Raw genomic sequence first — 13,562 nt, forward strand, 5'->3', positions numbered from 1 at the left:
TCTGGAATTCCCATTCTTCACAATGTTATCCATAATATGTTATGAACACAGTCAAATGCCTCTGCATAGTCAATAAAACACAGGTAAACATCTTTCTGGTATTCTCTGCTTTCAGCCAAGACCCATTTGACATCAGCAATAATATCACTCATTCCACGTCCTCTTTTGAATCTGGCTTGAAATTCTGGCAGTTCCCTGTCAATGTACTGCTGCAACCACTTTCGAATGATCTTCAGCAAAATTTTACTTGGGTGATATTAATGATATTGTTCAATAATTTCCATATTCTGTTGGATCATCTTTCTTTAGAATGGTCACAAATATGGGTCTCTTCCAGTCAGCTGGCCTGGAAGCTGTCTTCCAAATTTCTTGACATAGACGAGTGAGCACCTTCAGTGCTCCATACATTTGTTGGAACATCTAAATTGGTATTCCGCCAATTCCTGGAGCCCTGTTTTTCGCCAATGCCTTTAGTGAAGCTTGGATTTCCTCCTTCAGTACCATCAGTTCCTGATCATATGACACCTCTTGAAATGGTTGAACCCTGATCTATATTCTTTTTGGTATAGTCATTCTGTGTCATTCCATCTTCTGCAGCATTCAATATTTTCCCCGTAGAATCCTTCAATATTGCAACTTGAGGCTTCAATTTTTTCTTCAGTTCTTTCAGCTTGAGAAATGCTGAGTGTGATCTTCCCTTTTGGTTTTCTATCTGCAGGTCTTTGCACATTCCACTATAATAGTTCACTTCATCTTCTTGAGCCGTCCTTTGGAATCTTCTGTTCAGCTCTTTTACTTCATCATTTCTTTCTTTTGCGTTAGCTACTCTACATTCAAGAGCATGTTTCAGAGTCTCTTCTGACAGTCATTCTAGTCTTTTTTTTTTTTCCTGTCTCTTTAATTACCTTTTGCTTTCTTCACCTATGATGTTCTTGATGTCTTCCCACAACTCCTCTGGTCTTCGGTCATCAGTGTTCAATGAGTCAAACCTATTCTTGAGATGCCCTCTACTTTCAGGTGGGATATACTCAAGGTCATATTTTGGGTCTCATGGACTTGCTCTAATTTTCTTCAGTTTCAACTTGATTTGCTTATGAGCAACTGATGCTCTGTTCCGCTGTCGGCCCCTGGCTATTTCTGAGTGATGGTATTGAGCTTCCCCATTGTCTCTTTCCACAGATGTAGCTGATTTGATTCCTGTGTTTTTCTTCCAGTGAGGTCCACACGTATAGTCAGTGTTTATGTTGCTGAAAAAAGGTATTTGCAATAAATATGGCATTGGTAATGCAAAATTCGATCATGCAATCTCTGGTGTCATTTCTATCACCAAGTCCATACTTTTCAACTACCAATCCTTCTTCATTTCTAACTCTGCCATTCCAATCACCAGTAACTATCAATGCATCTTGAATGCAGGTTTGATCAATTTCAGACTGCACAAGTTGGTACAAATCTTCAATTTCCTCATCGTTGGCAATGGTGGTTAGTGCATAAATTTGAGAAATATTAACTGGTCTTCCTTGTAGGTGTACGGATATTATCCTATCACTGATAGTGTTGTACTTCAGGATAGATCTTGAAATGTTCTCTTTGATGATGAGTGAGATGTCATTCCTCTTCAATTTGTCATTCCCAGTGCAACAGATCATATGACTGTCTGATTCAAAATGGCCAATACCATTAGCCATTAGAGAGATGCAAATCAAAAGTACAATGAGATACTATCTTACCTCGGCTACATGGCACTGATTAAAAAGAAAAAAATGAAAAAAACAAAACAAAACAGATTGACAACAAATGTTGGTGATGATGTGGGGAGACCGGAACCTTTACCCACTGCTGGTAGGACTGTAAAATGGTACAACCACTATGGAAAATAGTATGGCACTTTCTAAAAAAAACTAGAAATAGAACTATTGTATGATCCAGCAATCCCACTTCTAGGTATATACCCTAGTGACCTAAAAATAATGGCAAGAATAGACATGTGCACACCTGTGTTCATTGCTGCTTCATAATAGCAAATAAATGGAAACAACCGAAGTACCCATCAACAGATGAACAGATAAGCAAACTACAGTACATACATACAATGGAACACTACGCAGTCATAAGAATAATGATGAGTCTGTGAAACACATTATAACATGCATGGACCTAGAGGGCATAATGCTAAGTGAAATAAGTCAAGCATATAAGGGACAAATACTGTATGATCTCTCTTTTGTAAGATGAGAACAGATACAGACAGACCAATGTTTATAGGTGATTGCCAGGGAGAGAAGGGGGGATGGGAAAGTACACTTTAGACCATAGAGACGACTTATTTTTGGTGGTGGGAAAAGTGGCACCAAATGTGGATGTTAGTGAGCACAGCTCAACCAAAGCAAAAACGAGTGTTTGAGTACACATGGATGGGTATAGTCCAATTGGTATACAGAAAGGTAGAGGTGTGAGAACAGGTAAACAAAAAAACCCATTGCTGTTGAGTCCATTTTGATTCATAGCAACCCTGTAGCACAGAGTAGAACTGCCCCATAGGGTTTCCAAGGAGTGGCTGATGGATTCCAACTGCTGACTTTTTGGTTAGCAGCCATGGCTCACCGTAGCTGTTAACCACTGTGCCACCAGGGCTCCAAGAACAGATAAAAGTATTCACAAAACCCAAAAAAAATCAAACCCGTTGCCGTCAAGTCAATTCTGACTGATAGTGACTCTACAGGACAGAGCAGAACTGCCCCATAAGGTTTCCAAGCAGCAGCTGGTAGATTGGAACTGCTGACCTTTTGGTTAGCAGCCAAGCTGTTAACCATTGCACCACCAGGGCTCCACAGGTATGTGGAAATACACATATGTGGGTGCAGGCACATGTATGTACTGAAGACACAAATATGGATACTCCCCAGACATAACCAAACACCTTCTGTGATGGTTAAGATTGTGTGTCAACTTGGCTGGGCCATGAATCTCAGTGTTTTGGCAGCCATATAACGGTGGGATCGCTTCCCTGTTGAGATTTTATATGTGATTACCCCTATGATTTGATCTGCTGTAAACTGTGATGTGCCAATCAGTTGAACTGGAGTTTCCTTAGGCGTGTAGCCTGCATAGAATATAAACAGACATTCTGGCAAGGCTCAGGGGCTTTTTGCTCACACTGGATCCTGCAGCTGGCTCCAGTTCGTCTGACCTCTGGTCCTTGGGACTTGAGCTAGCAGCTTATCTACAGTCTTGCCTGCTGATCTTGGGATTCATCGATCTTCACAGCCTGTGTAAGCAAGAGCCCTGCTCTCTGACCTTCCGATCTTGGGTTTGCCAGCCCCAGCGGCTACGTGAATCAGGAGAAGCCTCTATAGTGACCCATGGACTAGGGACGTTTCAGCCTCTACAACCGTGTAAGCCATTTCCTTGATTTAAATCTGTCTCTAGATATATATTTATAAGCTTTACTGGTTTTGCTTCCCTAGAGAACCTAGCCTAAGATACCTTCCAAGATTGGTTTTCTGGGTTTGAAGACTTAGGATCGTAGTCTCGTTGGGATAACTCAGTCAACTGGCATAACACTGTTTATAAAAATCAGGATGCGCATCCTAGTGAACTGAGTAGCATCTGGGGTCTTAAAAGCTTGTGAGAGGCCATCTAGGACATAACTACAGGTCTCTACTCACCAGGAGCAAAACCGTAAGAAGACAACCAAAAGCTCTGAGAAGAAACAAGTCTACGCGAACCACAACCTCATCTACCCTGAGTCCAGAAGAACTAGATGGTGTCCAGCTACCACCACTGACTGTTCTGACTGGGCTCACAACAGGTGATCCCAGAGAGTGGGAGAAAAATGTGGAGCAGAACTCAAATTCTTAAAAAAAAAGAAAAAAGAAAAAAAAGAAGACAGACAAAACTGGAACAGTAGAGAACAGAGGACTCCCTGAGACTATCACCCTGAGATACTCTTTAAACCCAGAACTGAGCCTATCCCCTGAGATCATCTTTTAGGAAATAGCAGAGTGGCACACAAAATAGAGGACATTACCCATAAGATCAGTACCCTACTTAAAAACCATCAGTAGGAGACCAAAAGGTCAACAATTACTCAAAAGCAAATATATGAAGATAAGGGGGCAGGAAAACTAGAGTACTCGAAAGGAACAAACAGAAAACAAAGAGAATGTTAACACATTGTGATAAATGTAAGTAATGTCACCGAACAATGTACGGAAATTGTCAAACAGGAACCTAATTTGCTGTGTAAACTTATCAAAAGAAAAAAGTACTCACTGTAGAAACGCTGTGAAATACTGAAAAGCACAGAAAAGGAAAATAAAAATATCTTTAAAAAAAAAAACAACAACTAAGGCCAAAAGCCACGTAAAGGAACTCATTTCACCACAGACAGTATTCAAAAGATACTTGGTGAATGAATAATCAGGTGGGATTAGGGCTCTTCAGGCTCTCCCTGAATCTATTTAAGCACGGAAGACAACCAGGTTGCTCTAAAAACCTTCTTTAAAAAGCCTGATGCCATGGGTCTCAATACGACAGACTGGCCCTTTGCAGGAGATCTGCCAGGCAAAACCCTACATGATATGCTCCTGAAAAGTCCGGCACACTCAATTCTTCTCCTGGAGATTTAAGAAGTCAATAGAAGGGATAAGCAAAGGTGTGCGAGTTTCCTGTGAGTTCCGGAGGTTAGGAGGACTGCTGCCAGTTGCTAAGAAGCCTGGCGTCTAACGGATGTCATCCTGCATCACTTACTCTGTGTCATTACCCAGCAGCCTGCTTTGGAGGAGCAGCCTGGACTCTGGCTATCACATCTCATTTTGCCTCAGTTGAGGGTCATGCCATGACTTAGTCTCCCTATAAAATCCTAAGTGCCTTGATTGTCAGACAGTGTCTTTTCTATAGTTGTAGCCCCACAGTCCCTAACACTGAAATCTGTCTATAGAGAGCCTGTTCAACTGGAAGATTACTTCATAGTCATTTGTTCTGTTAAATATTTTTAAACCAAAGAAAAAAGTGAAAATCAGTGGTTAGAAAACATCCTATCAAAATTAAAGCTAAATTTAACCAGAACAATTTTGCCTGCCAAATAATCACATCCACTAGACAAAGTAATTTTGCAAACTACAAGTACTTGTCTCTAAAGACATGAAAAGTGCAGGGGGAAGTTAATTGTAAGGCATATCTTTTCTAATTTTCAATAAAAAAATAGTTATTCATTGTTTAAATTTAATGGAGAGTGTCCAACATATTGAATTAAGGAAAATCTGTCCTGTTTTTAAAAGAAATTCTAATTTTGCAACATAAAGTACATTTAATTTACATATTATGACTCATGAGAGTTTTTAAAATGCTGATTCAAATGTTTAAAAATTATTTTGATGCTTTAAAGATTTTCATCCGAAAATATACCGTATTAAAATATATCTAAAGGTGAGATCTTAACCTTCTATTCACCATTTCGTTAAACCTTAACGCTTTCCTGCACACACAGACCAAAACTACTTTGTGGTAAGACCAACGGCTAGATTTCACTGTTTTGATTCACATATGTTACTTCACATGGGCTTGACTGGTTTGTAGAACTGACTATTTTTTAAACTGTTGGAAACACCACCTAAATCTTCAACGGACGGGCTCTTAATAAAATAGTTGTATAACAAGAAAAATAAGAAATTCCAAGTATATTGGGTTTAAATATTACAAAGCTTTTTTTTTGTATTAAGTTAAACTGTTGTTGTTGTACGCTATCCAGTTGATTTTGATTCATAACGATCCCATGTGACAGAGTAAAACTGCCCCACAGGGTTTCCTAGGCTATAATCTTTACAGGAGCAGATCGCCAGGTCCTTCTCCATCGAGATGCTGGGTGGGTTTGAATTGCTGACCTTTTGGTTAGCAGCCTGGCACTTAACCACTGTGCCACCAGGGCTCCTTATGAGGTTAAAAATACCAACTATCAAAAGCCCCAGAACTCTTCCCAATTTATTAATTTGTTTCCAACTTTTATTCATAAGAGTCATATGTGTGAATGTACTTTCATAATTCCTTCATTCCCTTCTATTTCCCTTTGGTGTATGTTTAGTTTTTCAGTGGAGGGTAAACAGTTCAAAAACATGCTTAAATCTGTAAAGGTAATTATATTTAGTTAATAATTATTACTATAAACTTTTAAGAAATCTTTATAAACATTAACAGGTAGAAATACCACAGGCATATCCAACTCAATACAACTAATTAAAACAATTTTTTCAGTCTAGTATTATTCATGAGTTATGAAGTAGCTCATTTATTTTTCATCTGTGGCACAGTGGTGAGGAGCTCGGCTGCTAACCGAAAGTTCGGCAGTGTAAATCCGCCAGTCGCTCCTTGAAAACCCTATGGGGCAGTTCTACTCTGTCCTATAGAGTCGCTGTGAGTCTGAATTGACTCGACAGAATGGGTTTGGTTTGGAGTTTTTTTTAACCAAATATTTCATTTATATTTTTACTAAAATTAGGTATGCCCTTAGCAAGAAAAATACATTCCCACTGCACTAAAATATCCCAAATCCGAAACTCTTAGGGATTTTAGAAACTCTAAAGGGACTCAAAATAAGCTAACTACTGTGCACATATGGTGGACCACTATAGGAGCTGATGAGATTGGGAGGAAACACTCAATGGAAACCAACAGTCACTGGTTATAAAATCCATTTCCTAAGGGACCAATCCTTTAGATGAGTTAGCCCACCTTGGCATTACTCAGCACTATTCTCATCAGTCAGTTATGTTTTAATGCTATTAAACAAATGTTCACTGAACACTTACTCTGTGCCAGGGAGATGAGATTTCAAATACTAGAATAAATATTTATTCTAAAAAATAAGAGCCAACTCACGTATCTGCCAGATACTGCTCTAAGCACTTCATTTATGTTAACTCATCTAATCCTCACAGCCAGCCCTATGGAAGTAGCACAAAGAAGTGAGTCAAAACTAGTAAGTGATCTGTATCGGACAGCACTAGCATTCTATAAGAAGGCTGTGGCCATTCTGCCCCTTGGCACTGATATGGAAGCACCCAGCCTTCCTTATCCTCATGAACAGTCTGGTTGCAGATGGAGACGATAAGGAAAGGAAGTCATTAACACAGCAGTGCAACTGTCACCGCTTGGCAGAGGAAGAAATCCAAGGCCCGTGTTCAGCACACTGAACCACACAACTCTCAAGGAGCTAAGATGAAGGAAAATTCAGAGTGATATGTGACATGCAGAAAGCAGAGCATGAAGAAAACTTTTCAGGACAGCTGCAAAGCTGAAATTAAAGCACTGTTTTTCTAAGCCAGCAATAAGCTACTTTGTACTAATGAAGACCAGCCAAACTCTACATTCACTTTTTGACAAAAAAGGACTTTCTCTGTAGAGTTATCTTCTCAATAGAGCTTTTACATAACCAAGTGATACAAAAGGAAGATAAGAAAGTTGTTACATATATTATTTATTGCTATAATTTAATATTTGGATATTCACTTATAAAGTAAACTAACAAAGTTCAATTAAAGGAAGGAAAAATACATTGATAAGTCATGCTTAAGAGATTGGGGACTACTGTTTTCATCATTAAAGAGTAATGTTAAGTTAATCTTATGGTTTGGGTTAGTAACCATTCACATACACTAAGATCCAGGGATCTAGCAGGTTTAAAAGAAAAGACAGTGGGAAAGTAAGAATTTAAATAGTCAAAGAGGGAAAAAAGCCTCCAGAGAACAACTCTGTTTCTTTAATACTAGCGTTTCTACATGTCCATGGACAAGCTGGACTAGACAAATCCCTGCAGCACTGACACTGACCACTCTTCTCTGCAGGGGAGGAAAGGTCTTGAACCATGAAAGTTGTGTCCTAACACAAAAAAAGCAAAAATGGTTGTAGCCCTTGTCCACATCGACCTTCTGCACTGACAAGTCCGAAAGAAGCAGTGAACAGCCTTTAACCTCAGGGAGATCGTTCAATCTCCAACACCTCCCAGGGCTGCGAAGAGCTCTCCCATGGATGCCTCGAACTAGAGCTGGACATCTTAATCTTACAGGTCGGGGCCTCCTTAGCAGCTCTGGGAAAACTGTGTTATAATCAACATTCCAGGTCGCGGGGAGCCTTTCATGGAGCACTTTGAGTGAGGTTATAAAGTGATGAAGTCTGATTTCCGTATGTTACAAAGAATAGTCAGTCATTTCTTTATGTTCACATTCTCTATACTACCAATTATATTATGAATAAGACACTAAGTAAATGTAAAACTCATGAAAATTTAAAGCCTTGTAAAACGTTTTGCAGGCTGATCATAACATGACTAGGTTTCGTGACATTTAAATTCTTTTCAGATAGGAAACCCCACAATTACATGGATTATTTTGGACCCACATGCAAGGTACAAACACTTTATCCTTGTTTTATAATTTGTTCATTGCACAAGTTCATACATGATTTGGCCTAACTGGCATGATACTCAACTCTAAACCCTTGAAAATATTTCAAGTTCTCTTTTTTTCTTTTACTATCTCATTTAATCCTCACAACTACCTTTTGGGATAGATGCTAGTACTATTCTCTTTTTACAGGTGAGGAAACTGAGTCACAGAACAATTAAATAACTTGTTCAAGGTCATACAGCTATTAAGTGCTAGGGCTTTATAAGTGCTCTTAATTAATCTTACAATGCCGGCCAATGGTTACAAAAGGCTTTTAAAATCACTTCAAAATTGAAAATTTTTAATTCTAAAAATTCACAAGGACTTAGTTCCATCGATAGTCAAATTCCTGTACATACCTCACTGAAAAGGCTTCCATTCACATATGAAATCCAGAGCTTCCAGAAGTTAGGCAGCTGACTTAAAACTAGCTTGGTCAGTTTTTCAACAAACGCCACCCGGTGGGGAGTTTTGTATCTCCATGCTAAGGGGGAAAAAAAAATCTATGAATATATTTGTGAATCAAGAATAAAGATCTATTTGAACAGACCGCTGCTATACTGTCTAAAAATAAAATACACACTAAAAATAGCCAAAATGTGTGTGGAAACAAGGGGTGTACCACTTAGCTGCATGGTTTTACTCTGCCGATACAAAAATATTTTCTTTTCACACCATACTCCTGACGCCTTCCAGCACCCAACCCCTGTGAGAATACCATAAGCCAGGGGTCTCCAGCCTGTCTTTTATTTTCCCTTCTGATGAGGACAGACCTTATTTCAGCACCATGCTGACTACAGGGGAAGTGGCCACGGCAGAGAGACCAGGCCAGCAGAGCATCAGAAGCAGAGAGGGTGTCTCAAAGGAGGCAGCTTTAGTTCTTCACCTGGTTGTCCTTAGGACTTCACAGTCCTCTTCAGAAAGTCACGCCTTCAAACAGCAAAATAAGGCAAAGGCAGAGGCTGCCCCGTTGCCAGTAACTAAATTCGAGGCTAATATCAACCTGTTAGAAGACCTTGTGGCCCAGTGGTTAAGTGCTCAGTGGCCAATTGAAAGGTCAGTGGTTCAAACCCACCAGCTGCTCCGAGGCAGAAAGATGTGGCTGTCTGCCTCCATAAAGATTACAGCCTTGGAAGTCCTATGGGGCAGTTTTCTACTGTCCTATAGAGTCGGTATGAGTCAGAATCGACATGACGGCAATGAGCTTTTTAATCAATCTGTTAGAAACCCCATTACACATTCTAGTGGTGAAAACTCAATAAGAAATCAAGTTGTCATAAAGGAATATACTCAACTTCAACCACATCATGAAGAACTCCTCTTGCTGCAAAGAAATTTAAGAAAAAATAAAAACACTGATGCCTCGTGGGTTACATATTACTTAATACAGTTATTATAGTAACTAGAAAATAAGGAATTACAGTTTTCTTATTGGAAGAATAAGTTTGTGGCAGTAAAAACAAATGTACTAATTTAGTGACCATTCATGTTTTCTAATTTCTTCTTTCTTTACCCAGTGATTATCATCTTCTGCACTTTCTTCCTGTTTCCTCTCTATTGGAACCCTCACTTCCCTCCATGCTGTTTCCTGGTCCCCTTGCTGTTCTGCTTCTGAGACAAGAGTATGAAAACTGCAGCACTGTCCCTACTGTATCTCAGGTGGATCACTGAACCAATGTCACAGCAATAATCAAGAATGTTTTAAGGGTTAAGTTCTATCTGATAGTCAGCAACTTCAAAGACAGGTCAGCCTCAGATTAGGCAAATGTCAGGTGAAGGGAGGGGTACTTTCATTAACTCCTTCATCTTAACCATCAATTTCCCTAGGAAAAAAGTTTTGCTGTTGTTATTCCAGTGGGGGAATGAGTGGACTTTATTTTTAAGTATTTAATTTTTCTGAATATGCAGTACTTTGCTAAATAATAAAATTAAATAGGTATACACCCCCACCCCCATTTGCAAAGTTTCCACCCTCAGCCAGAAGAAACCAGTTACTAGTTTCTTGCGATTCTTTCTGAAGTGTTTCATATGTGTACCAAAAAACAAAAACTCACTGCCATCGAGATGTTCCAACTCATGGACACTTCACATGCACAAACGTGAGTGTATATTCTCCCTCTCCCAACTGTTCCTTCTGCCTGTTTTTCTAATTTTTTTTTTTATTTTTTACACAAATGCATTCTAAACACACTCTTTTGACCCTTGGATTTTCTCATTTAACAATGCATCCTGGAGTTCTCTCCACATTCATACATAAAGCTCCTCCTCCTTTTCTCCCCACAGTTACACAGTATTTCATAGTTTGTATGTATCATAACTTAACAAGTCTCCTTCTAATGAGCAAGACTGTTCCCAACTTTTGGAGTTACAACTTATGCTTCAGTGAATAATTTTGTACTTGCATTCTGTTTAGCGCTAGTGTAAGTGCAGGTGTAGAATAAACTTCCAGAACAGGAATCGCTGGGTCAAAGAGCATCTGTAGCTGTAGCTTTGGTAGATATTATTAAATTGTCATCCATTGGGGTTATTTATGTCCCCACCAGCAATATGTGGAAGTACCTGCTTACTTATAACTTCATGAATGACCAAACCAAATACTAAAACAAAATATTCACCCCTTTGGGTTTTTGCCAATCTGGTATCTCCTGGAAGTGTTACATTGCTCCCCCTGCCCGCCCCCCTTTCTTTTATGAGTGACGTTGAGCATCTGTTCATATGATAAAGAGCCATTCAGACTTTCTTTTTGTAGCCTGTAGAACCTCTTTAGGTCCCCGTGGCATAAATGGTTTGCACGGGACTACTAACTTAAAGGTTAGCTGTTCAAACCCACCCAGTGATGCCACAAAAGAAAGTCCCGACAATCTACTTCCACAAAGATTACAACCAAGAAAATCCTATAGAGCAGTTCTACTCTGTAACATATGGGATTGCCATGAGCTGGAATTGACTAGCGGGCAACGAGTAGAGCCTCTTCATTAGTGATATTAGTCCTTTGTATATGATATGAGTTGTGGCAAAAGTTTTAAAATTTAGCTTTCACGTGTTGAAAGAATGATTTTTTCTACTGAAATGCACATTGTAAATTTGATTTTGTTCATTCAACCAATATTTGTTGAGTATCAACTATGTGCAAAGCATTTCGCTAAACTCCAAGATCTATTTTGTTCACCACTAACACTGAATTAGTCAGAAAAAGGCCAGGGGCCGACTGCGGAACAGACCATTAATTGCTCATATGCAAATTCAAGTTGAAGCCACAGAAAATTAAAAGACGTCCACAAGAGCCAAAGTACGACCTCGAGTATATTCCACCTGAATTTAGAGACCATCTCAAGAATAGATTTGATGCACTGACCACTAATTACTGAAGACCAGTCAAGTTGTGGGATGACATCAAGAACATCACACATGAAGAAAGCAAAAGGTCATTAAAAGACAGGAAAGAAAAGACAAGACAAAAATGGATGTCAGAAGAGACTATGAAACTCGTCCTAGAATGCAGAGCAGTTAAGCGAATGGAAGAAATCAAGTGAAAGAGTTGAACAGAAGACTTCAAAGGGCGGCTCGAGAAGACAAAGTAAAGTATTATAATGAAATGTGCAAAGACCTCGAGTTAGAAAACCAAGAGTGAAGAACATGCTCGGCATTTCTCAACCTTAAAGAACTGAAGAAAAAATTCAAGCCTTAAGTTGAAATACCGAAGAATTCTATGGACAAATACTGAATGATGCAGGATCATCAAAAGAAGATGGAAGAAATACACAGAATCACTGTACCAAAAAAGAACTGTCAACATTCAACCATTTCAAGAGGTAGCATATGATCAAGAAATGATGGTACTGAAGGAAGGCGTCTAAGCTCCACTGAAGGCATTGGTGAAAGAAAGAAAAGCCTCCAGGAATTGACAGAATACCAGTTGAGATGTTTCAACAAACGGATACAACACTATGCCAAGAAATTTGGAAGACAGTTACCTGGCCAACCGACTGGAAAAGAGCCGTATTTGTGCCCATTCCAAAGAAAGGTGATCCAACAAAATGCAGGAATTATCAAACAATATCATTAATATCACACACAAAAGTAAAATTCTGAAGATCATTCAAAAACAGTTGTAGCAGTATATTGAAAAGGAACTGCCAGAAATTCAAGTCGGATTCAGAAGAGGACTGGAATGAGGGTTATCAATGTTGAGTCACATGGATCTTAGCTGAAAGCAGAGAATACCAGAAAGATGTTTATCTGTGTTTTATTGACTACGAAAAGGCATCCAACTGTGTGGATCATAACAAATTATGAATAACATCGTGAAGAATGGGAATTCCAGAACACTTAATCATGCTCATGAGGAACCTGTACATAGACCAAGAAACAACGGTTAGAACAGAACAAGAGGATACTGTGTGGGTGAAAATCAAGAAGGTGTGCGGCGGGGTTGGGTCCTTTCACCATACTTACTCAATCTGTATGCTGAGCAAATAATCTGAGACACTGGGCTATATGAAGAATAACGCGGCATCAGGATTGGAGGAAAACTCATTAACAACTTGTGATATGCAGATGACACAACCTTTCTTGCTGAAAGTGAAGAGGACCTACTAATGAAGATGAAAGTCAAAGAGACCACAGCCTTCAGTATGGATTGCATCTCAACATAAAACAAAAATCCTTACAACTGCACCAATAAGCAACATCATGATGAATGGAGAAAAGACTGAAGTTGTCAAGGATTTCATTTTACTTGGATCCACAATCAACCCTCAAGGAAGCAGCAGTTATGAAATCAAACAGTGCATTGCACTGGGCAAATGTGCTGCAAAAGACCTCTTTATACTGTTCAAAAGCAAAGATGTCACTTAGAGGAGTAAAGTGCACCTGACCCAAGCCATGGTGTTTTCAATCGCTTCATATACATGGGAAAGCTGGACAATGAATAAGGAAGATAGAAAAAGAACTGATGCCTCTGAATTACGGTACTGGCAAAGAACACGGAATATACCATGGAATTGCCAGAAGGATGAATAAATCTGTCTTGGAAGATGTACAGCCAGAATGCTCCTTAGAAGTGAGGATGGCAAGACTTCACCTCACATACTTCGGACATGTTATCAGGAGGGACCAGTG

General features: G+C 39.3%; 1 protein-coding gene across 6 annotated transcripts in view; it reads right to left on the bottom strand.

Annotated features, from left to right (window-relative positions):
* Positions 1–13,562, bottom strand: part of EXOC2 (exocyst complex component 2) — a 366,769-nt gene that overhangs the window by 174,860 nt on the left and 178,347 nt on the right. For all 6 annotated transcript variants that reach the window (XM_004387908.2, XM_023742032.1, XM_023742035.1 and 3 more), the window contains one exon: positions 8,801–8,925. In XM_004387908.2, the coding sequence (XP_004387965.1) occupies positions 8,801–8,925 (125 nt within the window). The remainder of the gene's footprint in view (positions 1–8,800; positions 8,926–13,562) is intronic.

The sequence above is a fragment of the Trichechus manatus genome, unplaced genomic scaffold (assembly GCF_000243295.1).
Source record: "Trichechus manatus latirostris isolate Lorelei unplaced genomic scaffold, TriManLat1.0 scaffold00198, whole genome shotgun sequence".
Lineage (NCBI taxonomy): Eukaryota > Metazoa > Chordata > Mammalia > Sirenia > Trichechidae > Trichechus > Trichechus manatus.